The sequence below is a fragment of the Lepisma saccharinum genome, chromosome 15 (assembly GCF_977018435.1).
Source record: "Lepisma saccharinum chromosome 15, izLepSacc3.1, whole genome shotgun sequence".
Taxonomy (NCBI): Eukaryota; Metazoa; Arthropoda; class Insecta; order Zygentoma; family Lepismatidae; genus Lepisma; species Lepisma saccharinum.
Window position 1 is genome coordinate 7,499,011 of NC_139243.1, and position 26,770 is coordinate 7,525,780.

The 26,770-nt window shown below is 40.8% G+C and overlaps 1 protein-coding gene across 2 annotated transcripts in view; it reads left to right on the top strand.

Moving 5' to 3' along the window:
• The window catches only part of LOC145999383 (glycine receptor subunit alpha-4-like), a 110,946-nt gene that overhangs the window by 69,208 nt on the left and 14,968 nt on the right, over positions 1-26,770 (top strand). For both annotated transcript variants that reach the window (XM_083136327.1, XM_083136328.1), the window contains 3 exons: positions 698-811; positions 12,022-12,226; positions 15,903-16,119. In XM_083136327.1, the coding sequence (XP_082992453.1) occupies positions 698-811; positions 12,022-12,226; positions 15,903-16,119 (536 nt within the window). The remainder of the gene's footprint in view (positions 1-697; positions 812-12,021; positions 12,227-15,902; positions 16,120-26,770) is intronic.

Below are 26,770 nucleotides of genomic sequence, written 5' to 3' on the forward strand. Positions count from 1 at the left end.
CACTTTGTTGCATCTTTTCATTAGATTAGCACATTAATCCCCTATTTACCCCTATTTGATGCTTCAGCACATTTTTCATTCCTTTTCTGTCACGTTTTGTTAGAAAATTGGACAGAAAAATAAATGATTTTCACTCTTCTTGAGCATCTACAAGTACATAAAATCCTATAGTCTCATTTTGTAGAGCAGAACGAGAGCTATAAAATGGTATAATATAATCAGTGCAGCCCCAATAGTTCGCAAGATAATGTAGTCTCTCCACACAGAAGGATCTCCTGAGCTCAAAGCGTCAGCAACTTACATTCGAAAACATAGAAATGTTGAGCGTAATCCAGTATAACAAGTTGTTTGAAACCCAGTAAATACCACGTTTACTTCCTAAATACTGGTTACTTTATGTAATTATGTTATTTGCTCCAGTGTTGAATAAAGAATGTTAATGTAACTGGTTTTAGACCTGAATAAAGGAGTTTTATCAGCACATTATTTGCACCTTTTTGAAAACATTTTCAGAACCTTCTTTTTTCCTTTCCCGATCATAATTTTGCACCTTAAAATCCTTTCCCTAGTAATAACAATGATGACAATAATGTGCAAAAAGATAGTGGGTTTCCTAGCACACGCCTCAAAGCTACATTGTATTAATCTCAATAGATCTAATTCAGATTTCAACAGAAGTTTCTCATTGGTCTTGCAGTCGGAAGAGACGCCAGACACGTCCGTCTACATTGGTTGCCGAGAGAAAACTTGTATCCCCTGAACAAAAAGGTCCCGAAATATCGCCTGCTCTACAATATCAGTAACAAAGGACGTAAGTATATACATTTCTTGTATTCCTAGATTTTGTACGTCGAACTTTGAGTGGCTGATTGCTAGTAGTGAACTATGAGCTGCACGTTCGGTGCACCAGTAAATTGTGTTTTGGGCTTTGCCAAGAAAAGAGGGTCGGGTACCCTATTCTACACCCTCGAATTTTCAATTGTATCTTTTTCATTATGAAGATTATGTGATCCTAATTGTGAATAAAAAAATTGGACTGTACAGCCGTTTAAAGTTGAGATTTTGTCGCTTGAAATTGTTGAGTCCAAATTTCCCACCAATTCCGGGCTCCGCCCCTGGGGTAATTGACTTACCGCCCCCTACCGCTACCGCGGCCCCGCCTTTATATATAGAGTCCCTTTTAAAGGCATGTTAGAAATTGGCCGGAGTCACCTGCCCCCAACACTATTTCTCACTGTTTTCCGCATTGGCACATGAATATACCAAAAATGAAGGCTAAAATTAAACCTAAGAAGGTAACTTAACTCTTTTTACCAAGGCCAGGCACTGAATTGAGGGTCGAAGTTAAATTTGTAAGTCCAATAATGAAGTAAATCCTACGTTGAAAGTCCTTGTTGTCCTTTTCCACAGAATACCACCCTCCACTCCCTTCCCATCATCAAAATAAGAAGTCTCAAATTATCCCATCCCACAAGTCATTTAGAAAAAACAACCCTCCCCTTTACGGCCTGCAGTTGCCAAAAAGAAATAATTAATTCCAATTTCTGAAGTCGCATAAATGAAATCCAATGTCTGAAATGTCCAATTCGCCAATATATCTCACAAATAACATATCGCAATCGCAAATGTTCCCATTGCACAAGTCAATCATAAGAAGAAAAAGAAAAAAATCAGACGTGCGCCTGTGACATGAATCCATCATTCGCCATCATAGAAGTTCTGAAAAACCTTTTTGACGTTACGCAAGGAATTTTAATTTTATAAAAAAATGTAAGTTTCGTAGCACGTAGATCTAAAAAATTAACTTCCGCGCTATTTGCAAACACTGTTTGTTATGAGGAACTAAATATTTTCACGAAAATATTTTAAATGTGCCTGAAACAGAGGGTGCAGAAAGGGTTACCGGAGCCGAAAAAGGTTTAGAGTTGATGCATTTGTGTATATAATTTGCAAAGGTAACGTCAAAGTGCATCGTATGATGTAGGCCTGAGTGAGTATTTTCTTCCATGTCGAGGTGTACACATATTGTACAGTCCGGCTGCCTTATCCGAAGTGCGCATGCGCCAACTGGACTTGTCCATTGTCAAAATAGGGGTGACGTTAGAAATCACAGGCCTCCAACTACAGACTAAAAACGATGAGTTTTTGTTTTATGCCGTGCATAATCCTGGGGCTAGAAATATGGCGGAGATGCACATTAGAGCTTGTTAAGTTTTCATTTTTGTGAAGAAATTATTTGTACTCACTTGTGGAGTGTAATATGTAGAGTTATGTACTTCTTAGTAAACTTAAAAATTGCAATTTTGTATGCTGCAATGGATCACAATCTTCAAAATAGTTGTTCCAAGTAAAAGTATGAAAGAATGCTCGCCGCCATCATAGTATCACCCCCTCTACGAGATTTTTGTCTTAAAGTTGACCCATACGAAAAGGCCCACGTTTCCGGTCTGGTACATGGAGGTCTGTGCCAGCAATGACATTTTGGGAAGGGAAGGCTTCTGTGAAAATCCTTTGCTGTGGAAACATCAATGAAGTGAGTAGAGATATGTTTCAAATTATGGAAGGGTTCAGAATGAATGAAATATCATAGTTTGGCTGGTGCTTCTACCAGCTAGTTCTGTCTTCCCTGGCTGGACTGTATAAGTTGATGTGTTTTTTATGAACCTTCCTGCATCTCATTCTCATTCTCTTTCTTCATTCTCTCTAGCCTTCTTAAACCCGAAGGTTCATGGCTGCAGCAACACAGGCCTTCCATGTTTCCCTATCTTGAGCAAGATCTATATACTCTTTTCCATCCCTACCGATTTCCCTTAAATCCATCTCAACGTTGTCCCTCCATCTTCGTCTTGGCCTTCCTACAGGTCTCTTACCATCAGGTTTCCCAACAAGAATCCTGTAAACTCCTCTTTCCTCTCCCATTCGTGCCACATGGCCTGCCCACCTAAGTCTTCTTGATTTAATTATTCTAATAATATCTGGACATGAATACAAATTATGTAGTTCTAAATTATGTAACCTTCTCCACTCACCTCTCCTCATCCCTTTTAGGTCCAAATATTTTCCTAAGGATCTTATTTTCAAATACTCTCAATTTATGTTCCTCTTTCAATGTAAGGGACCAAGTTTCACACCCATATAATACTACAGGCAAAATTACTGTTTTGTATATTTTAACTTTTAGTTTCTTAGATATTAACCGAGAAGACAAAAGTTTATGAAGAGAGAAGTAACATGCATTTCCTGAATTAAGCCTACTTTTTATTTCCTCTTTAATATAATTTTTATTTGTTAATATTACTCCTAAGTATTTGAATAAGGAAACTGGTTCAAACGAGTTGTTATCAATAATTAGATTTTGATTATTACCTAACACTTGGTTTCGGCCTGTAAGCATATATTTAGTTTTCTCTTTGTTAACTTCCAAACCTATCTCTTTAGCAGTTTTGAAAAATATTTTAGCATTATTCTTAATTGTATTCACATCATCCCCCAGTAAGTCTACATCATCTGCATATGCTAACAACCGAGTCATACCATTTAATTTTAGTCCTCCTTCAGTTTCTTTTACCTTCCTAACAGTATATTCTAAGGCAAAATTAAAGAGCAATGGAGATAATGCATCTCCTTGTTTTAACCCATCATGAATTGTAAATTTGTCAGACATATTAAAACCCACACAAATTTTACTTTCTGTTTCACTGGTGCATACTTTTATCATACTAACAAGCTTCTTAGGTATTCCAAACTCGACTAATATATTATATAATTTATCTCTTTTGACCGAATCATATGCTTTTTTGAAATCAATGAATAGCTGATGGACATTTTGATTATATTCCCACTTTTTTTCAAGTGTCTGTCTGATGTGAAAAATTTGATCTATAGTTGATCTGTTACGTTTAAATCCACATTGATAATCACCTATAATTTCATTAGCATATGGTGTTAGTCTTGTTAAAAGATTGTTAGACAATATTTTGTATGTTGTTGAGAGTAGAGAAATTCCACGGTAATTATTGCAGTTCATTTTATCACCTTTTTTAAACACAGGAACAATTATGGATTCTTTCCATTGTTGAGGGATTTCTTCTTTATTCCATATTAAACAAATTAATTTATGAATTTGACATATTAATGAATTTCCACCATATTTAATTAACTCAGCTGGTATTAAATCAATGCCAGGTGCTTTGTTATTCTTTAGCCTTTTAATAGCATCTTGAACTTCAGTCAAGTTAGGTTCTGGAACTAAAGGTTCTGCTGTGTGGACTTCATTTACTTCTGATTTATCTCCTACATGGACATTTAAAAGGTCATTAAAGTAGTTCTTCCATCTATTTAGAATATCACTTGGGTCAGCTAGAAAATCACCGTCTTTATCTTTTATCAAGTTTACTTTAGGTTGCCACCCCTTTCTAAACTCATTTACACCTTTATATAAATCTCTGATATTTTTATTTTTGCTGTTTGTTTCAATTTCGTTAATTTTGCTTTTCAAGTAATCTCTTTCTTTACTTCTAAACGTCCGGTTAACTTCTCGCTTTATTCTATTATAATTGTTTAGATTTGTATCATCAGAGTTATTTAACCACCTAAGTCTACCCTCATTTCTTATTTCTATTAGATTATGACATTCATTATCAAACCATGGCTTACTTTTTCTCGGTTTATGGTATCCTATACTTTCTTTAGCTGCTGATTCTATTGCATTACGTATGTGCTCCCAATTCTTATTTACGTCTGTTTCATTTATATTTTCATCATCATTTAAATCCTGCAAAACATCAAATCTATTTGACAGTTTAATTTGGTAATCTTTCTTAATTCTTTCATCAGTAAACTTTCCTGTATCAAATTTTATAACTTTTAGATTTTGTTGCTTATGATTTTATCACTGAGAGTCTTTCTCTTAATTTAGCAATTACTAAATAATGGTCACTGGCACAGTCAGCACCTCTATGTGTACGAACTCAATTATACTAGTATGCCTTCTCTTATCAATGAGAATATGATCTATCTGATTATGAGTTTTACCATCTGGAGAAGACCAGGTATATTTATGGATATCTTTATGTTTAAAAGTGGTACTTTTCACAATTAAATTCTTTGAGGTTGCAAAAGTAATCAATCTTATACCATTATCATTACTTAATTCATGAAGACTTGCTTTACCAATCGTGGGTTTAAATGTCTCTTCTTTGCCAATATGTGCATTACAGTCACCTAACAGAATTTTCATATCATACTGAGAAAATTTATCAAAGACCTGTTCTAACTCTGTATAAAAATCATCTTTAGTATTATCATCTTTATCTTCCGTTGGTGCATGTATGTTTATTAAAATAATTTTACACCACCTACCCTGTAAAACTGCATATGATATCCTATCATTAATAAATTCTACTGTTTTAAGAGCCGAGATAATTCTATTATTTATAAAAAAGCCTGTTCCAAAATTATGATTTTCAGTACCACCATAGAAAAAAGTATAATTTTTAGTTTTACAATTCCCTTCTCCTGGCCACCTAACTTCCTGGACAGCTACAACATCTAATTTATACTTAACTATCTCATTAACTGTACACTGAAATGCCCCAGGCCGGTAAAGGCTCAGAACATTCCAGGTGCCTAATTTAATATCCTTATTCCTAATGTAGATCTTATCCTTAGTCCAGAGACCTCCCAAAGTAGTCCCCACCCGGAGATCCGAACGGGGGACTATTTTACCTCCGGAATATTTTACCTTGGGAACATCCATGGCCTTATATTGTTGTTTCTTGACATGTGTTTTTACAGTGCAGAGTTGTCAGCTCTACGCCTAACCCCCAATATGAATGGAGGAACTACTACACAAGACGAACACAAACACATTAGACAGCACAACTACTACACAAGACACACACAACCACATCACAACTATAACAAAATAAACACAAACACACCACAACTACTACACAAGACGAACACAAACAAATCAATCAATATTAGAATATTCCTGCATCTTTCCCTGTGATTCACTTAAACATTTGGTCTCTGATGCAGTATTTATGCATTTGTTGTTTCAGCTGATGCATTTCATTTTCTCTGTATAAGGACACTAGAATAGTAAGAATTTTATTTCGGCAGGAGTGAAATTTATGGCATATCGGAGAAACGTTCTTAACATTCTCAGGTACAAATTACTAATTACACAGAGCAACAAATTTGAACTTTTTGTCTTGCCCCGAGATGAAAGAAGGTGTTCTTTACTAAATGAAATACGCTGATTACGAAAATGAAATCAGAAATGTTCCATCACGTACCAATTTTTCTGGAAAAGATATACCACATGTTCCACTAAGCCTATATTTCATATAGTTAGTAATATATGGTAATTCATTAAAAAAACAAAGTGGCAACTTTTGCGACACCTGGAAACTACTCCATTACAGTACAGGAGGAACCTGTAGATGGATAAAATACAGATCATGGACTAAAATTAATTGTTTGTATTACAAAACACAAGAAAAGGTACGAGAAAGCTGCAAAAAAATTTAAATGTACTTACAAGTTAGAAACGTGTTCTGGAAACTTTTGTGGGTGGATGGTGAAACTTCTTGTAGGAGTGTCCAGCAGTAATCTGATAAAAGGTTTGGTGACCATCTTCCCTTATATCGTCTTTCCATGGCAGCGATATCTTGGTGAAATCGCTCACCATGTTCGTCACTCACATCTCCGACATTAGGCGGGTAAAAATCCAAATGAGAATGCAGGAAATGTATTTTCAAATACATGTTGCGCACCATAGCCTTGTAACAGTCCAGCATGTGTTCCGTCAGTTCCCTGTAATTGTCAGACCTGACGTTACCTAGGAAATTGTTGCATACATCTTTCAAGTCAAGCCAAGCTGCCTTCTCTGGATCTGTCAGCAACTCTTCAAAGGTTATGTCTTTCATCAAGTCATGAATCTGATGCCAAATGAAAATACCTTCTTTAATTTTTGGAGTACTAATCGCAGGAAACATTGAAAACCCCTGCTATCTTTGTCCATTGCTTTCACAAAATTCTTCATGAAGCCCAATTTCAGATGGAGCGGTGGTAACAGCACACTGTCTTTGTCAACAAGGAGTTCATGCAACACATTTTTTTCACCCGGATTGAAATTTTCAATAGCCACTGTTTCACTACATAATGGTCTTTCCTTGCCCTACTGTCCCAGTGACACAAGAAACAGCAATATTTTGTGCAACCAGTCTGCATTCCCAGCACAAGCCCCAGAACTTTGTGATCACCACAGATTTTACTTTTGCGGTTCGAATATCCAACATACTTCAGAAGTAGTCTCATGTTCTCGTAGGTTTCTTTTAACTGAACGGAATGGGCCACTGTTATCGAAGGTTTCTCGTTTCCGTTATGCAAGAGAATAGCTTTGAAACTACATGTAGTTTTTGAGGAATCTATGAATAGGCGCCATTCTTCTGGATTGTAAATCATTCCAAATTCTATAAGCAGCCCATTTATGTCATTACAATATACCAGACTCTCTGCCATTGAGAAAAAAGTGGAAAGACCAAACTGTCGTTTACGGAATGATATATTAGTGTTTAGTTGTAGCAGGCTTTTTCTTGAAGACGAGACCCAAGTAATCCTGCTTCCCTTTTTGAAAGATTTAGATCTCTTACTAAATCGTTCAATTCTGCCTGCAACAATGCCTGTTGTTGGGTCTGTGATGTAGATGGCGTGTAATCAAGATCTTCGTGATTTATTGGTTGGTTACTACCATTGTCCGTTTCATCTTCGAGTGCCCATTCCTCTGTTGGTTTTGGAACTGGGAGAGAATCAGAATTCTGAACTGGGCGCATTGCAGATTCCAAATTCGGATATGAAACTGTGTGTTTTGATTTACTTGATATTCCTGTTACTTTCGTTAAACAAAAGTATCAATCTGTTATGTGGTCTCCAGGTTCCCTCCACAGCTTTCGTACAGCTATTTAACATAAATGGGTGGGTTCCATGCAACCAGCCCCTTAAATAGCGGGAGCAACAGTTCTGTGGTGCCCAACACTTACCCTCATCTACCTTTGATTCAAAATACTACTCGCACGCCTTTTTTGACGAGCGGGGAGATGGGATGTCTTTGGGACTTCATCGTAAACTCACCACACACATAACAGAAAAGTTTTGGTGAATGAACACACTTCCTAGACATCGCTGAACACAAGAAACGCTCTAACACACACAAACAGTATTCTTCACGTTAGTGGTTTGTACGACATACATTGCAGGAACAGACACTGCATGATCCCAAGAGCAACTGACTGATGCAAATAACTGCAACTCCACTATACCTCAACCAAGTGGCTATCTATCCCTTCCCTCTCCACCCCTTATCCTATGCAATGTCGAGACCTAGTAACAGGCTGGGCTGATGAGCGCCGCGACAACAATAACACAGTCATGAGCTGATAAAATTGCATTTCCAGAGAAAAGTTTAGGTGATAGTGAAAAACTGTTTTCACTATCGTCATCAGGGCACTAAACTCCATAGGAATCACATGTTTTTGTTCTGAGGCAATTTTCATTGTCGCACAGTGTTATCACACTTTAACCCTCCCCAATGTAGAACCTGACAAATAAAAGAGTAAAGCTGAGTTCGTACGAATGAGAAAAAGGGCAAAATAGTAATAACGAATTCTTTCTTAAATTGATAAGTTATCGTCCCAAAATAATAAAAGTTATTTTTTTTTCGAACTGTCTCAGGTTTCGTTTGTGTAACTCCTATATCACCATGATACACATTGGTTTCTAGTTTCTTCACGAATCTAACTCAGTACATGTCTATAAGCACATATTAAACAGGCATTATGATAGCTTGCGTTTTTTGTACAGACCAATTATTTAATCCACCTTTCATATATGCTTACGCCAAATATATTTTCCTTCCTACATGCTTACGGTATAATATTTATACCTACCTTATATAATTAGGTTAGGAATGTTTTGTTCGTTGCGGGTTTGCAAGAATGTCTTCCACACTTTCGAGGAGTCATGTTATCCTGGAAGATATGCAAAATTCAGAGTTTCCATTGATTTTGTACAAGAATTATGTGAAAAACTTGTATTTTGTGATTACATAAAAGGTATTTTTATATTCAGTTGTAATTTTTTTAATATTTTAAAACAAAACTGGTAAATTGCTGCTTTTAATCAATATTTTGGACAATTTTTAATTGTCATAATTTTCAAGTGTCGATATCGGTAGTATGAGTATCGGTTCAAAGTAGTATCGTCTCAGCCATAAAAATGATGTAAAAGCAACAGGGTTTCCCATTGGTAAATCCATGTGCAGGATGGCAACTCTAGGACCATGATAAAATTCAAGTATAATTCCTGGTTTTCAAGGTCAACTTTCCAAGAATTCAAGGGTACAAGCTGATGTAGTCTCTATTTCAACCTTACGTATTACCACCTCTCACCACCCACACATATACTCACAAGTAATTCCAACGTATCCAAAAATTCTAATTCAATTAAATTAAAGAGAGTGTGTATGTATGTATGTATATATTATATTTATATTTAAAATACTTAGTTTAAGGTGCGGAGTTTAAATTTACCAATTCACATCCTCAGACTCGAAATTCATTGTACCAAAATTTCAAACTCAAATTTACCTAACTTCAAGATATCTTATCTCGCAATAATCTTCCGTCTGTCAGATAGACTGTTCTGTAAAGCACACTAACAAAGTGGAACGAATTGAGAGAATTTTTGTTTTATAATCCACACAGCCATAGGCATCGATTTTGGATGGAGGCAACGCACTTTCTGCTCTCCCCCCCAAAAAATTACCTTCCCCCCTAGTATATCTTAAGTTGGTGCCTCTGGTTTTTCTTCCTCGATAAAAATAAAACCTAAACTGTGAAATTCGTTACTCGGGATATTTATAAATTAGAATAAACTCAATGGGATTTGGATTAAATAAAAGTTGCAATTTTTCACGTCTACTGAGAAAAATTCAAGCAGAATTCCCGTAGCCAATAATTCAGGTATAATTCCCGAAATTCAAGGAATTCCGGGTGAGTAGTAGCCACCCTGATGTGGAGTCATTACGTGTAATACCCCCAACCCCTTCCCTGTGAAATTTTCTGACAAAATGCTTTCCCGTTCTGTGTATTTCCTTTCTGAATTTGCATAGTAATATTTTTAAGTAGCTACTGCTTCAGCGCAATTCATCCGAGTATCACGGTTCATACGTCTATCTCTTCAGAGTAGAACAGGCTTTCGAATGGTACAGTAGGATCCATGAGTATTGCCTTGCAAATTGTCCATCACCATGTTCGTGCACTTTATTTGACCCAATAAGAGCTTCAAGAATTAAAAGAAAACTCAAAACAAGCTGTTGACAAGTTCTGCACCAAGACATACAAAAATCCATCGCTTAAAAACACATAGGATGTAAGAGAAAAATTAATGAAAATGTTCATGGACAATTTGCACGGTAATACTCATGGATTCCACTGGACCACGCACATGTGTACATCAAGTATGAGGAAAGGGAAATTGGAGATAATTCGGAAAATTTCCCTCCGAAAAATTACCTTTGGTAACTTTGGGGCCCTTTGGACCGGCCCTGGATATAGGTAACCGATTATAATCTACCTTGAAAAATACTATGGTCTATACGTAATGAGTCCGCCAAGATTCATTGCAATATCTTCAATAGGTATGAGGAATGAGGGGTGGAAATATTTCGCAGTCCTGTTTGACAGTACTACTGTATTAGTAGGGACATCGAATTTTCGCGATGCAATTTTGAACATTCTGCGCGTAACTACACCCCCAATGATGAAATATGCATGAGTTTTATTCGCGAAGTAATGGGAAATGTTTGCTTTTCCACGAAATGAACACTTTTTCGCGAAACAACCGTGAAATATCATCAAATTAAGTAGAAAACACGCAAAAACCGGCAATCGAGATTGTGCGCGCAAACTGTCGATTTGTAACGAAACATTTGCCTAAAGTTTCCTAACTTGCAGCTGAAGAACGTTTTATCTTCGATCACATCAGGAAGACGCTGGAAATTGGGATTTCCCATGCACATAATCTCAGTTCGTAAACTTCGCTCCCTGTCAAGCTACATTCCTTTCTTCCCCCGAATGTCTACTCAACTTCCAGTTTCATTGAACTTGCTAGCTGTAGCAGCGATAAGATTAGTCTGTTCCCGCACATCAAGGGAAACAATGGTGTCATTGGTGTTCAGTCACGAATGAATTTTGTTTATCATCATGTGATTTTCAACATGTGTTTGGGTGTGTGCAGTAGTGATTATTTTATTTGTTGGACAGCAAGGATATCCTTTAAATACATACAATAAAAAAATCACTAGAGATATGCAATTTAGAAATGAAGTGATTTTGTGTTGTTAATGTTTTCTTTTTGGTTGGGAAGCTAAGTACTTGTGTATGTGTACAGTATATAAAAATGAAGTAGTTTATCAATTTATAGCTCTTTTGTATGTTGTTTCCTCTCATAATGAAAAAGTGTATGCCAATTATTTTTTTTCACCGCTGGTATATACCGCTGATCTAACATTTAATTTACCGCTCTCCTCAGTTTTTATTTACCATAATTTATCTCCCTATGTATTAGAAACTCACAAACTCAAAAACCAACAATAAATCACCAACAGTTCAAATAACGCAACACCAAAAAAATGTACATAAAGCACACAAACGAACTCACGTTTGCACTTTGTCAGCATAACATAAAAACAGTTTACTTTCCTGTGAACTTCTTCTTCGGCACTGACAATCGTGACTAAATAAAAGGTCGATGTTTCTTCAATAGCAAAACATATGTTTCACCAACAAAAAACGCATTATTCCGTTCAACACAGGTTACTTCAATCAGATATATCCGCGGGCGTAATATTACGCCCAACACAGGGAAGGAGTTTTAACTTCGTCAGTTAAAGTAGGGCGTGAATAAAAAATACAATTTTCTGCAGAGAAACAGACAGAGAATTTCTCCTTTCAGAGCATGCGAGATGGGGCTCCGTGTCCCTCAGGATCCTCATCTATAGAGACGTGTGGCCGCACTTCCTCGTCACCTACTTCCCCAGCGGACTCTTCGTGGTGACGTCATGGGGCAGCTTCCTGGTGTCCCCGGAAGTGGTGCCAGGCAGGATGGTGCTGCTGGTGACCAACCTTCTCAGTCTCATCACCATGCTCAACAATATCAGGTACCATCAGTTCTCTTTCTGTCTTCATAGAGTTTTCGCTGGTCCATAGGCCTGACCCGCCATTGAGTAAAAAAATGATAATCTAAATTTTTAAAATTTTGACCTGTGTAGTATTCCTCTTGGAACGTTCAGTACAATCTTCGTATGGACTGCATTGCTAGTACGTATTCTATTCGTTCTATGCTACACTCTATTCTACTTTCTCTATCTTTGTTTCTGACTCTCTCTATTTTCTTTCTTCGTTTCTCGTTTTGTAACTCTCTCTCTCCCCATTATGCATTATGTCTAGTTTTCTTTCTAACTCTCTCAGTATCTCTCGCTTTCTTTGTTTCTCATTCTCTCTTTTCTTTGTGTCTTTCTCTTTCTTTTACTTATATTTCCCTTTCAGTTTTTTTTCTTTGTATCCGTCTCCTTTTCCTTGTTACTGTCTCTTTCTTTTTCTGTCACTCCCTTTGTTACTCTCTATCTCTCTCTCTCTCTCTCTCTCTCTCTCTCTCTCTCTCTCTCTCTCTCTCTCCCTTTGTTTCTGTCTCTCTTTCTTTGTTTCTGTCTCTCCCTTTCTTACTGTCTCTCTCTTTTTACTGTCTCTCTCTCCCTTTGTTTCTGTCTCTCTTTCTTTGTTTCTGTTTCTCCCTTTCTTACTTTATCTCTCTTTGTTACTGCCTCTCTCTTTGTTACTGTCTCTCCCTTGGTTTCTGTTTCTCTGTCTCTCTTTCCCTTTGTTTCTGTCTTTCTTTCTTTGTTTCTGTCTCTCTTTCTTTGTTTCTGTCTCTCCCTTTCTTACTGTCTCTCTTTGTTACTGTCTCTCTCTTTGTTTCTTTGAATATCTCTCTCTCTCTCTCTCTCTCTCTCTCTCTCTCGTTTCCCTGCTTCCCGCTTTTCTCTATCACGTCTATTCCTCTCTTTCTTCCAGTTTATTTTTCTTTATTTCTCCCTCTATTCTCTATCTTTTTCTTCCTTCCTCGATTTCTCTATATATTTTTCTTCCTCTCTCCTTCTCTTTCTCTGTCTCTTTCATTTATCTTTCTTCGTCTGTTTTCCTGTTCATTTATTCTCTCAATTTCTGTTTCTCTCTCTTATTTTCTGTCTCTCATTCTCTCTCTTTATCTTAGTATGTGAGATGAAAAGAAGTGACCTTGTTATCCGGAGGGCGGCAAACAATAAAAAAAGAATGGTTATCGCTATTACGCCTTCTTTTCCAATATTCACAATGTTGAGAATGTTGTTCTACTTGAATCAGCAAATCGAAGAGCTGTTAGTACAGCGGAAACCACGCCTGGTAATTATCTTCTGTGAACAAACAAGATTGGTTGTAATTTTCATGACCTTCACTCGCAATTTATTTCATATTAACACCTAAGTAAGCAAGTATCAAACACGCCAGTAGCCTTCCCAGAGAATGGCGTATCAGTGACATCGCCATTCATTTCGTGACTGACCAATGTTTTCATTTCCTTAGAATTAGAATCGAACGTATGATTGGGTTTATGTATTTTATACCTTCATTATGACGTCACTTCTCATACAGCAACGGTCCTTAGAAAGCAAATTGTCCGTAACATCTCGTATTCTAAAGGGATGCAAATGTAGTGGTGTTAATATACAGGGTGAGACGAAAGTCCGGCACCACCCTTTTAATTTGAAAACGACTTGACGGAGGGCGATGGAATTTCGGATATGGGTAATTGGCGTGGAGGCATACCAGATGGGGCTAGTGCGTATCATGGCGGCCATCTTGAAATCCGCCATCTTGGAATTACATTCAGATTTTCAAATAGGAAGGGGGTCATGTAGCATATCATTTTACACGTGCGTTTTCTCAGAAATAATAATATGCAGTTATTTTCCCCCTAACTTTATTTGGTGTGGATATTTTCACAGTTGAAGTTCACATTTGGCATCCTACAAGATGTGCTCTATGTGATGTCCGTTCTGTGCTACACACAACGTAAGACATTTCAGCCAGTCCTCATGGACACGCAATAACACTGCAGGATCAACAGAGTAACATGCATGTTGGATCCGGTGCTGGAGATGTCCGAGATCAGTGATTTTCTCTTGATAAACTATGGCTTTAAGATGACCTCAAAGGTAAAAGTCAAGGGGCGTAAGGTCCGGGGAACGGGGTGGCCACTCGGTGGGCCCTCTTCGACCAATCCAGTGACCCGGGAGCTGTTCATCCAAACACTGCCCGACACACAACACATCTGGATGTAAGTCCAAGATGGCGCCTTTCAAGATGGCCGTCATGATACACACTAGCCCCATCTGGTATGCCCCCAACCCAATCACCCATATCCGAAATTTCATCGCCCTCCGTCAAGTCCTTTTCAAATTAAAAGGGTGGTGGAGGACTTTTTCCTCATCCTGTAGAATGATGCACGCGCTAGCAAATAAATTAGTCATTTTTTTATCAATGGATTATTTATTAGATACCAAAAAGGTGATGAAAAGTCCTTGATCGTTATTTTGTTACTACTGTATGTGTATTATTAGTAGTAGTAGTGTTATGCATAACTTCTCCCATGTACTGTCAAGACAAATATAATCCTTTTCTTTGCTTCTGCGGAAAACATCAAACTTCATATCATCAGGGTGGCCAGTCTAGGATCATGATAAAATTCAAGTATATTTCCAGGTTTTTCAAGGAGAACTTTCAAAAAATTCAAGGGAACAAGCAGATGTTTTCTCTATTTCAATCTTACGTATTACCGCCTCTCACCATCTACACATATATACACACACATATATTAACAAGATAAAGGGTCTGTGTGATTCCAATGTAATTTAATTCAATTAAACTGTATATAACGTACTATTTAAAATATTCAATTTAAGGTGGGGAGTTTACATTTGCCATTTCACAGACTCAAGACTGGAAAAAACATCTACAAACACAAGTCACAAATGTTTCGGAAAATGCTAATCTACGAAAAATTGTCAATTGCATGAGAATTTCAAACTCAAATTTACCTAATCAACTTCAAGATATCTTCTCTTGCAATAATCTTCCGCCTGTCAGATAGATTGTTCTGACTGATTGATTGATTTGATGTTTTAAGTCCCCTATATGCAAAGTAAGGCTAATCGGGACTGGGCCTACAGTTTAAAGTGGGATCAGAACTAATATGCATTCCAATAGCTATCGAACTGGGATAATATCTTACTTGCGCTGTACGTTAGGTTAGATTAGATTGGAAATCACAAATTTTCGCTGAAAAATAGGAAATAAGATATTCTCACAATCAGAGCACCGTAACTTTCCAACAGCCAATCAGAGAGCAAGAAATGAACCCGCATTCACAAGTTGATTGGAAAAAAAATTGCCATCTGGGAGACCCGATAGATTTCTCTGCAAAGGACACTAACAAAGAAAACGTATTGAGAGAATCCTGCTTTATTTTCCAAGCAGCTTTCTTTTCCATCCTCAACAAAAATTAAAGCTAAACTGAAAAACCTGCCTCTGGGCACTTGTAAATGTATGAATTAATTTGGATTAAAGGTTGCAATTTTTCACGTCTGCGGAGAAAAATTCACGTATAATTCCCGGTGAGTATACAAGAGTAAATAACTATTTTGCTTATTTAAGTATTGACTTGGTAATTCTCTCGGGGGGTCCTAACCTCCGCGGCCCCCCTGAAAATCCTTGCTGACGAACTTACCGCATCCATTGCAGGAACAACTCTCCGTCGTCCACGGGAATCAAGCCCATCGAGGTGTGGCTGGTGGCGTGCATCGTGTTCCTGGCGAGCTCCTTCATGGAGTACGCGCTGGTGCTCTTCCACATGCGCTGCCACGCCAGCTGGCGGCAGAAGAAGCCGGAGCTGGACCTCAAGTGTACCCGGGTGTTCCTCGTCAGGGAGAACGAGTACACCGGCGGAAAGCTCTACAGGGTAAGCATCATGAGCGTAGATTCGTTTAACTTGGTCAGTTTAAAGCTTATCGCCCACTGAGACGCGGCAACGGAACTTCTATTGACTGCTTCTATTTATATCAAATGGTGTAACGTCCACTGCAGAAAACCCGCGGAATTTCCGTGCCACGTTTCTAGGGTGTAATTCCGCGTCTCTTCGTTTAACTCCGGCAAGCGTCATGCTCGGCCCCGCTGTGGCCGAGCGTGGAAAACGTTCCGCGGCTCGGCACATGGGCGGACTACTCTCGGAAAGGCACATGGAATTTTCTACATTCGGACCTTCGGGATGGCCCGTTTCCGGCGTCTCAGTGAGCGATCAGAATCAGGAAGCTTTCACAACAAAGAGACAAGCGACTGTTGTCAAAAAATGACGTCTCACGTAGTTATTTCTTTATGTACAGTTCATTTACACTTCTATCCTTCGTCGTATTTAGCATACCGATAACCCGTTCTCGCCGTTTATCACACAAGCGTCCCTACGCCATCCTCTCGTCAGTACAGAACATCTTATTTGAGCTACGAGCGCACTATTTACCATAGCGATAACCTGCTCTTGCCGTTTATCGTCCTTACGCCGTCCTATCATCAGTGCAGAACATCTTATTTGAGCTACGAGCGCAATATTTAGCATAGCGATAACCCGCTCTCGCCGTTTATCACACAAGCGTCCCTACGCCGTCCTATAATCCGTGCAGAACATCTTATTTGAGCTACGAGCGCACTATTTACCATAGCGATAACCCGCTCTTGCCGTTTATCACACAAGCGTCCCTACGCCGTCCTATAATCCGTGCAGAACATCTTATTTGAGCTACGAGCGCACTATTTACCATAGCGATAACCTGCTCTTGCCGTTTATCGTCCCTACGCCGTCCTATCATCAGTGCAGAACATCTTAGTTGAGCTACGAGCGCAATATTTAGCATAGCGATAACACGCTCTCGCCGTTTATCACGCAAGAGTCCCTACGACGTCCTCTCATCAGTGCAGAACATCTTATTTGAGCTACGAGCGCACTATTTAGCATAGCGATAAACCGCTCTCGCCGTTTATCACACAAGCGTCCCTACGCCGTCCTCTCATCAGTGCAGAACATCTTATTTGAGCTACGAGCGCACTATTTACCATAGCGATAACCTGGTCTTGCCGTTTATCGTCCTTACGCCGTCCTATCATCAGTGCAGAACATCTTATTTGAGCTACGAGCGCAATATTTAGCATAGCGATAACAAGCTCTCGCCGTTTATCACGCAAGAGTCCCTACGACGTCCTCTCATCAGTGAAGAACATCTTATTTGAGCTACGAGCGCACTATATAGCATAGCGATAACCCGCTCTCGCCGTTTATCACACACAAGTCCATACGCCGTCCTCTCATCAGTGCAGAACATCCTATTTGAGCTACGAGCGCAATATTTAGCATAGCGATAACCCGCTCTCGCCGTTTATCACGCAAGAGTCACTACGACGTCCTCTCATCAGTGCAGAACACCTTATTTGAGCTACGAGCGCAATATTTAGCATAGCGATAACACGCTCTCGCCGATTATCACGCATGAGTCCCTACGCCGTCCTCTCATCAGTGCAGAACATCTTATTTGAGCTACGAGCGCAATATTTAGCATAGCGATAACACGCTCTCGCCGTTTATCACGCAAGAGTCCCTACGACGTCCTCTCATCAGTGCAGAACATCTTATTTGAGCTACGAGCGCACTATTTAGCATAGCGATAACCCGCTCTCGCCGTTTATCACACAAGCGTACCTACGCCGTCCTCTCATCAGTGCAGAACATCTTATTTGACCTACGAGCACACTATTTAGCATAGCGATAATCCGCTCTCGCCGTTTATCACACAAAAGTCCCTACGCCATCCTCTCATCAGTGCAGAACATCTTAGTTGAGCTACGAGCGCACTATTTACCATAGCGATAACCTGCTCTTGCCGTTTATCGTCCTTACGCCGTCCTATCATCAGTGCAGAACATCTTATTTGAGCTACGAGCGCAATATTTACCATAGCGATAACCTGCTCTTGCCGTTTATCGTCCCTACGCCGTCCTCTCATCAGTGCAGAACATCTTATTTGAGCTACGAGCGCACTATTTACCATAGCGATAACCTGCTCTTGCCGTTTATCGTCCCTACGCCGTCCTCTCATCAGTGCAGAACATATTATTTGAGCTACGAGCGCACTATTTAGAATAGCGATAACCCGCTCTCGCCGTTTATCACACAAGCGTCCCTACGACGTCCTCTCATCAGTGCAGAACATCTTATTTGAGCTACGAGCGCACTATTTAGTATAGCGATAACCCGCTCTCGCCGTTTATCACACAAGCGTCCCTACGCCGTCCTCTCAGCAGTGGAGAACATCTTATTTGAGCTACGAGCGCACTATTTAGCATAGCGATAACCCGCTCTCGCCGTTTATCACACAAAAGTCCATACGCCGTCCTCTCATCAGTGCAGAACATCTTATTTGAGCTACGAGCACACTATATAGCATAGCGATAATCCGCTCTCGCCGTTTGTCACACAAGCGTCCCTACGCCGTCCTCACATCAGTGCAGAACATCTTATTTGACCTACGAGCACACTATTTAGCATAGCGATAATCCGCTCTCGCCGTTTATCACACAAAAGTCCCTGCGCCGTCCTCTCATCAGTGCAGAACATCTTATTTGAGATACGAGCGCACTATTTAGCATAGCGATAACCCGCTCTCGCCGTTTATCACACAAGCGTCCCTACGCCGTCCTCTCATCAGTGCAGAACATCTTATTTGAGCTACGAGCGCACTATTTAGCATTGCGATAACCCGCTCTCGCCGTTTATCACACAAGCGTCTCTACGCCGTCCTCTCATCAGTGCAGAACATCTTATTTGAGCTACGAGCGCACTATTTAGCATAGCGATAACCCGCTCTCGCCGTTTATCACACAAGCGTCCCTACGCCGTCCTCTCAGCAGTGGAGAACATCTTATTTGAGCTACGAGCGCACTATTTAGCATAGTGATAACCCGCTCTCGCCGTTTATCACACAAAAGTCCATACGCCGTCCTCTCATAGTAGTGCAGGTGGCCCGGTTCAACAACCGAAAGTGGGGCTCGTTGGGGCTCGCCTTAATGGTTTGCTCTTGTAAGGCATAAGCCCCATTTTCTCGCAGTGTTGCCAACACCTTACTCGAAAAAATCACCAAGGTTTTTTTTTTGTCTAACCTAACCTAAAGCAAGGAGCTGGCAACCTTGCTTGAGGCTTGCCTTACAGTGCATAAAGCAATTTTTGCCAACCTACTGGTACTTTTGCCATAGCCTTTTACAAAAAAGAGAGAGGAGAGAGAGAGAGAGGGGGAAGAGTTAAACAACCGACAGCGCTGCCAACACCTACCTACAGCCTTTTTTTTCTCTTGGTCTAACCTAACCTAAAACAAGGAGCTGGCAACCTTGCTTGAGGCTTGCCTTACAGTACATAAAACAATTTTTGCCAACCTACTGGTACTTTTGCCATAGCCCTTTTACAAAAAAGAGAGAGGAGAGAGAGAGGGGGAATTAAACAACCGACAGCGCTGCCAACACCTACCTACAGCTTTTTTTTTCTTCCTACTTAGCAAAAGCTACTATTTTTTTTTGAGGCTTAGCCAATTTATATACTGGCGTAACATACACACACTGGGCAAGGAGAGCCGGCAACAAACACGCACTGCCGTAAAAGAGAGAGAGATGGGTGGATAGCAACACAGTATGTGTGTGCGTGTGTGTGTATAATATGTAGCATTATTAACTAGAGTGTGTTGGCAACCCACTTACAACTAAAAAAAAAATAGAGATGCCAACGTTGCTGTAAGATGAAGAGAGAGAGAGACCTATGGCTGGCAACAGTGGTGAGCGAATGCACCTTATTGTAAATTTTTTCCAAGTCCCAAAAAAAAAGAAGAAAAAAAAAGAGAGGCCAATGTTTATATATATCGTGACCTTTGTAAACCTCTCTCGGGGGTACGATGTGCCACACACGCGCACGTGCGTGCCTTTTATTATTTCCGTATTGTGACGCAAACAAACAAATAATAATTGTTGTTTTTTAGGATTCCTGGCCCCTATAACCTCGCCAGGGTGCGTGGTGCCCAACCAAAAAAAAGTAAAAGGTTTTCTAACGGCTGCGGTTCTAGATAACCACACCTCTGTAGAGTTTCACGTGTTTTTTTTTTTTCTCAAACTTCCATGAAACTCTACAGAGGACCTCCGTAATGCATGCAACGTGTACTAACGACTCTAGTGTTATTTTGATGTTGTTATATTTTTGGATATAGAGTTTTATTGTGAGATATAGATAAAAATAATTATGTTTATTATAATATTTTCTTGATGAAGATAAAAAATATATGTGTGTGTGTTACAAATAAGGTTGCATGCTTTTTTTTCTAGTGTGTGTGTATGTGTTTTTGATGTTTCGACAGCATCTGAAACGATAAAAAAAGAAATAATTTTATTGTTAATTTTCTTGTGTAAAAACAACAACAAATTTTTTTGTGCAAATTTTCTGATTTGTCTCTCGTGCTATAGTGCAAAAAAAAAAGATATTGTAACTGATAACTAATGAAATTGACATTTGTAACTGATCTGAACTAGTGAAATTCGTATTGTGCCATTGTAACTGATTGTGCTAGTACAAAAAATTTCTTATTTGTGCAAGAAAACATGTTAAACATGTTAAAACTGTTCCGTCACCCTCTCGTTCTTCACGTCGTGGACGAAGGACTTCTCTGCAATCAGGATGACGCTGCATAGAGTATCGGCAGGCAGCGCGTCGTGGAACTCGCAGACGACCTTGATGTTGCTGCGATCGTTGACCACAACCTTCTTCCTTTTTGTGGCGTTGATGACGAACATCGGCCTGTGGATTTTGAATTCGCTGGGCGTGTAGTACATGTCCACGCTTCCCTCGGTCACGCGTTTGAAAGAGGTGTAAGCTTCGTAAAGTTTGAGGTAATCGTCTTTTGTCATGTCGAGGTTGTAATTCTCGCGCGGGAACACCTCGTTGCGTCCATTCTTGAGATAAACGTTCTTGATTTTGCAGTCGTCGAATTTGCTGGAATCTTTTTCCTGATTCTTATCGCGCCCGGTCTGAAAGAGCACTACGACGAAATCTGGCATGTCGAACTGTATGTTGTTGAACTGCGTCGTCACGTCGAATTCCATGTGACTTCCCGACGCCATCTTCTGTACGCACTGGTAACCGTGAAAGTGAATCGCCACCTGCGGACTTTTCAAGATCTCCGCTTTGTACTTGAGGGCGTAGTTTGTTTCGTATTCCACCACAGGCATTCTCAATTCCATGCTCCGGATGACGCATTTCGCCGCTTCGGGTAAAGTGTTGGCTATCGGCGTGCCGTCGGCGTTCAAGTTGGTGTATCGCATTAGTGCGTCGTTGTCGTTGGCCGCTCTTCGAAACGTGACCCTCAGTCCTCCCTTCCACATGATCTCCTTGTAGTCGGAGAAGAAACCGGGCAGCAGACGCATGGGAAAGAGCGCCGTGTGACTTCTCGTCGATATTTTGGTCCCCGCTTCGAATCCCCCCGCTTGATAGTATGCTGCGTCCGTTTTGGATAATTTCAATGTTCCCACTGCCGTCGACGTGATGCCTGGATAGTCTATTCTGTCTATGACGGTGTTGTGTTTCCTCACCTCCACCTGCGAGAACAGGTGAGGCACGAAGTTGTCCACGAGTATCAAATTTGCATTGGGCGGAAACGCGTCTCCGCTTTCCTTCTTCACCACGTCGAATTGAAGGTAGAGGTCCGCTCTGTGAGGATGAACGAACCCATCGCCTACGTCCACGTCGTATTCGATCTCCCTGTTCGCTTCGTTGAGATTGGCGAACGTGCGACGGTTGGGAGGGAAAGATTGCAATTCGTAACTTTCGATTTGCTCCATTTTCACTATGCGTGTTATTTATTATACGTTGATCTCCACGATGGCCGTCGTCGTTGCACCTGCGAAATCCACCACCTCTTCTTTCTCGTTCGTCACCACCAACTCTATGTCGTCTATGCGGTTGCGACATACTGGAAAATAGATCGGCGAAGAGGGCGTGTAGATGATCGGTTCCATGAACTCGGAACTTGGTTTGAAAGTGGCTATGATTCCCGTCTGCTTGTGACTTCCTAATCCGTCCGAAGATTTCGTGATCATGCCTTCGGCCACGTTGCAGTGCACGTTCAGAGTCTCGATGGCCAAGAATTTAGGAATGTTGGTTGCTACGTGCTTGATGCCAGCTTCGAGTTTGGTGTCGTTCTCGAAACCTAAAAGTTCTCCCATGGTGCCCAGGTCCACGGTCTCCGTCGCCGACACGATTTCCACTCTGTGAGTGACCGAATTTTGAGAAAGGTACGTGCCTTTGGGTAACTGAGCTTGCAAAGTGGAAAGATTGTATTGGCCTGGCGTGACGACGTTGTGTTCGCTTCCGACGCTAATTTTGTTGTTGTGATGCGTGACGTTAGGTATGAGGTACATGCTGTAGAATGCACGCAGAGCCACGGATTTAGGATAGACGATGTCGTCGTGCAGCGTGAGTTTCAAGATCGAAGATTCGCTCGTGAGATGGAACACGCCCATTGTCGTGATGCTGTTTCAGGTTCCACAGTGCTTTCTGGAAATCTTCCACCTGCGGTGGCTTATTTATTTTAGAGAGAAACGCGAGCACGGAGAGGCAGAGATGACCGCAGTTCACGTCACCGAAATCTTGAATGCGTTCGTCGTTGTAGTATATAGAGGTTTTGTTCGTTTTCAGGTAATGGACTAAATTTGTAGGTGGAACACCTCCGAAAGAATCGAAAACGAATGCTTTGTTATTGTCATCGTTTTTGTGGTAACATATCCAATGCGTGCCTGGATTTTTTTGATTGTCCAAGTTGACTACTCCACATTCTCTTCTTTTGACGGTTGAAGGTAACGAGTCGGACATGAAAACTCCTCTGAAGTGTTTGATTCGTAACGGTTCGATCAGAGATTCAATGTCTCGGTTGGTGAGTGCTGCTGTTTCTTTTTTTTAAACTTTCTCATCACGCCCTTCCCCCTTTTCTTCTCCATGGCCAGGTTGTGACGTTTCTGTTCTTCCAACTCGGCCTTGTTCTTCTTCGAGTCGATGACGGTTTTCGCGATGGCGGCACTTCCGCCGGCCAAACTTCCAACGGCCCCCAATGCTGCCAGGATGGCCGGGATGCTGAATATGAAACCTCCGATCTTTTGCTGTTTCCGCGAACGCTGCAAGCGTCTCAATTGAGGTGTGCTGAGCAGCAATTTCATTCCGTGTCCTTTCGACAAGCAAGAACGTTTCTTCTCGCGTTGTTTCTTGGTGAGTAACCCATCGAGGGCACCTAGATTTTTTAGATTCGAATATGGTATCTGGTACACGACACCCTTGGGCTTCATGTTGATGCTCTATGTGTTATTTTTTCACGGTATGTTATTTATATATAAATGTTCTGAGATTTTTTTCAATGGATGTTATTTTATATATACTCCACGTAGCCCCGTTACACAAATTCTATTACATGCTTTGTTTTCTTACCAAGAAGTTCCTTTGTCCCCTTGTACACGATTCGAGTTTTGTTCTCGATTAAGATAGCTAGCTTCTCGTCGGATAACATGATAGCGTATCGATCTGGTAAAAATAGACTGTATTGTCCGTTGAGCAACAGACGCACCTTGGGACCATACTGGGTAGAAACGATTGAACCGGAAGTTATCGTGTAAGGTTTGTCGACTTCCAATTCCAGAATTTTTACATACTCGACTGATAAATTTAGCATTTGTTTTAATGCTTGGAGGTCACTCATTTTTTCACTCGTCATATCAAAGAAAAATTTTCAGGGTGTTAGAGAGAAATTTAATTTTTATTCACGATGTGTGTTATTTATATATATATTTTTTCACGAGATTTTTTTTTTGTATCGAATATTTTTTTAACAGAGGAAGAAAGTTCGTGCTTCCGAAAACGCGATGATGTGCGTGATGATTTCTTCCGTCTCCTGCTTAGATTTTCTCCAATCATCGGTGTCCCGTCTTCTCCCCTGCCTCGCCTCGTGCAGTTCGTCCAACCTCTCGTTCAATTTCTTCCCCGCGGCCGACAGAAGAGTGTCGAGATCACCGCACCTCATTCCACTGATCTCCCGAAGACGGTCCTTGAGAACTATTTCGCATCCCATGTGAAATGCCGGCGTCGTTTTAGCTATGATCACAAGTTTATTAACATCTCCGTTAACTACCTTTTTGAATATTTTAGATAGTAGTTCGTGCGGCAAATCAGTTATGCAAGCCATGTTGTTTTTTTTACTGGATGTTATTTATATACCCCACCCCAATTTTTGTTTTGTGTTCATGGCGATGGTGGTACCCAGTGCGGCGACCCGTTCACCCAACGATGCGTCTCTGCTCACGAACCTTTCGAAAGCTGCATGTTACAATTTTTTGTCTGCTTCGTGACGTGCGTCCAGATCCGTCTGCGTGGTGTTGTAGGCGATGTCGTGATCTTTGCATGCCGCGTCCAACGGATTCACACCCTTGTCTCCTCTCTCCAATCTTTTCTCGAGTTTGGTACCCGGTCCGCAGTACTGGTAGCCAGGTAGATGCATCTCGAAAGGTAACTTGTTGATGATGTCGTTCACGAGTCCCTTTCCTTCGGCCACGTTCCAAAATTTCGGAGGCAGCGTGTTGATGATTTTGATCAGGTGACCTATGCCCTTGTCGTCGTTCACGATGAAGTTGGAAAGTTTCGTGCTGATCATGTCCACGATGCCAACCTTCTCGTTGTAGAAATTACGATTGCCTGCATTCTCTTCGCCGGCTATCACCAACAATCGGTCCACGAGTTTCCTAACGTCGTCCACCCAAACGAATTCTTTGGGTAACATGTTGTAGCGTTTGACGCCGCTGTCTGTTTTGACCTGGTTCCAAATCGGTTTGATGAGATTCCTGTACTTCTCGCCGCTGCTCGATTTCACCCTATTCTGCGAGGCGTCGTTGTTCTGGTACAAGGCATCCGTCATGATCAGAATTTCCTTGTAACTTTGGTAATCTTCGTCGGTGTAATCTTTCGGCTGCTTTTTGGCGACGAGTTCCCACAGTCCCACCGTACCCGGATACCTGTTCCAACTATCCTTGTCGCCTAAATTGACTTTAATGTCGTTGCCTTCGAAGGTCACCTTCGATTTCCCAATCTTCCACACCACCCGCCGCCTTCGTTGCTTTCCATGCTCGGATACAATCCGAACACTTCATCCTTGTCGAACTTCCCCGTGCTCAGGTAGTCTCGTGCCAAAGGTCCCAACTCGATCTTATCCGAAGACGTGCTGCCTATGGCTCGACGTCGTGTCGGTACGTCCTTCAGTTCGAACGGCGTCGAAGGAATGCTCGAAATGGGTGTGGGTACAGCGTAACTTTTAGCTGCGAGTGGTACGAGTTCGTTGATCAAATTTTTATTTTGTTCCGTGACACTTTTAATTTCTTTACCTAGACCGCTGATGGCATCGATCACGGGTTGATCCTGACGTTTCTTCTCTTCGTAGAATCCGCGATTCTCGGATTTCCAACCTTTGAAGCGTTTCGCGAGGTAATCGCGAAGCTTGAGATTTTCGTCTTCGATTTTTCGTTTCGTCATGACGTTATTTATACACGTCGTTTCTCACAACGTTGCAACGTTTAGAAAGTCGTTGATTTTGTTTCTGTATTTTCCGTCGATGGGTTTCCTCGTCATGTCGATCGTAGCGAATCCGAAATCGTCAATGTTCCAGCAAGAAGAGCAGCGTTCCGAAAATTGATTGTAGTTCATGTCTCCGCCTACGTAGTCATCGTACGCGTGCTTGAGGTTGGTGTGATCTTGACGAAACAAACATATGAAATTAGCGTTGTCGCGTAGTAACTGTTTTGGAATTTTGGAAAACGTTTGAGCTAGGTAAAAGCAATCCATTTCTTTGTGACGACCTTGCGTGAAAAAGTTGCAAATTTCATTTTGATTTTCCAGGATGACGTCGTCGAACACAACGACTGAATTTTCACGACAATCGTCGAGTGGTTTTATTTCCGAAGCGAACGTTGCAATGTCCAGACCATCGTACACTTTCATCAGTTGCTGGTATTTGGATTGCTCCAAACTTTTCGAGAACACGTACAGGTGCCTGTTCTTCCAATCTAACCAATTCGGTGCGAGGAGAAAATTGTCCACGAGCAGTGTCGTTTTCCCACACCCCGAAGGACCTACGATCAGACAGCGGATGCTGTCGGGAACCAACTCGCCGTTCTTTTTTTTTTCTCGTTTGACTTTCCGGATCCGGTAGACGCTTCACCACGTTCCACGTACTCACAAGATCACTTCGTTCGCGTCGATCCAACTCTTTTCCGGAAGTCCCAGCCATTTGACAAACAGTTTGTCACCTTTCCTACGCAATACTTTCTCGATGAGGTACGTGTCGGGGTGTTTTGTTTTAGAGAGTTCCTCTTCGTAAAATCTTCCTTTCAAAATCTCACCGCTACTATCTTTTATTATATACGTGTGTCGGTTTCCGGGTAAAACTAGAACCACCGTAAAAAGTTCTGTGCTCCAATTTTTTGTGAATCCCTTCTCGAAGGTGCGT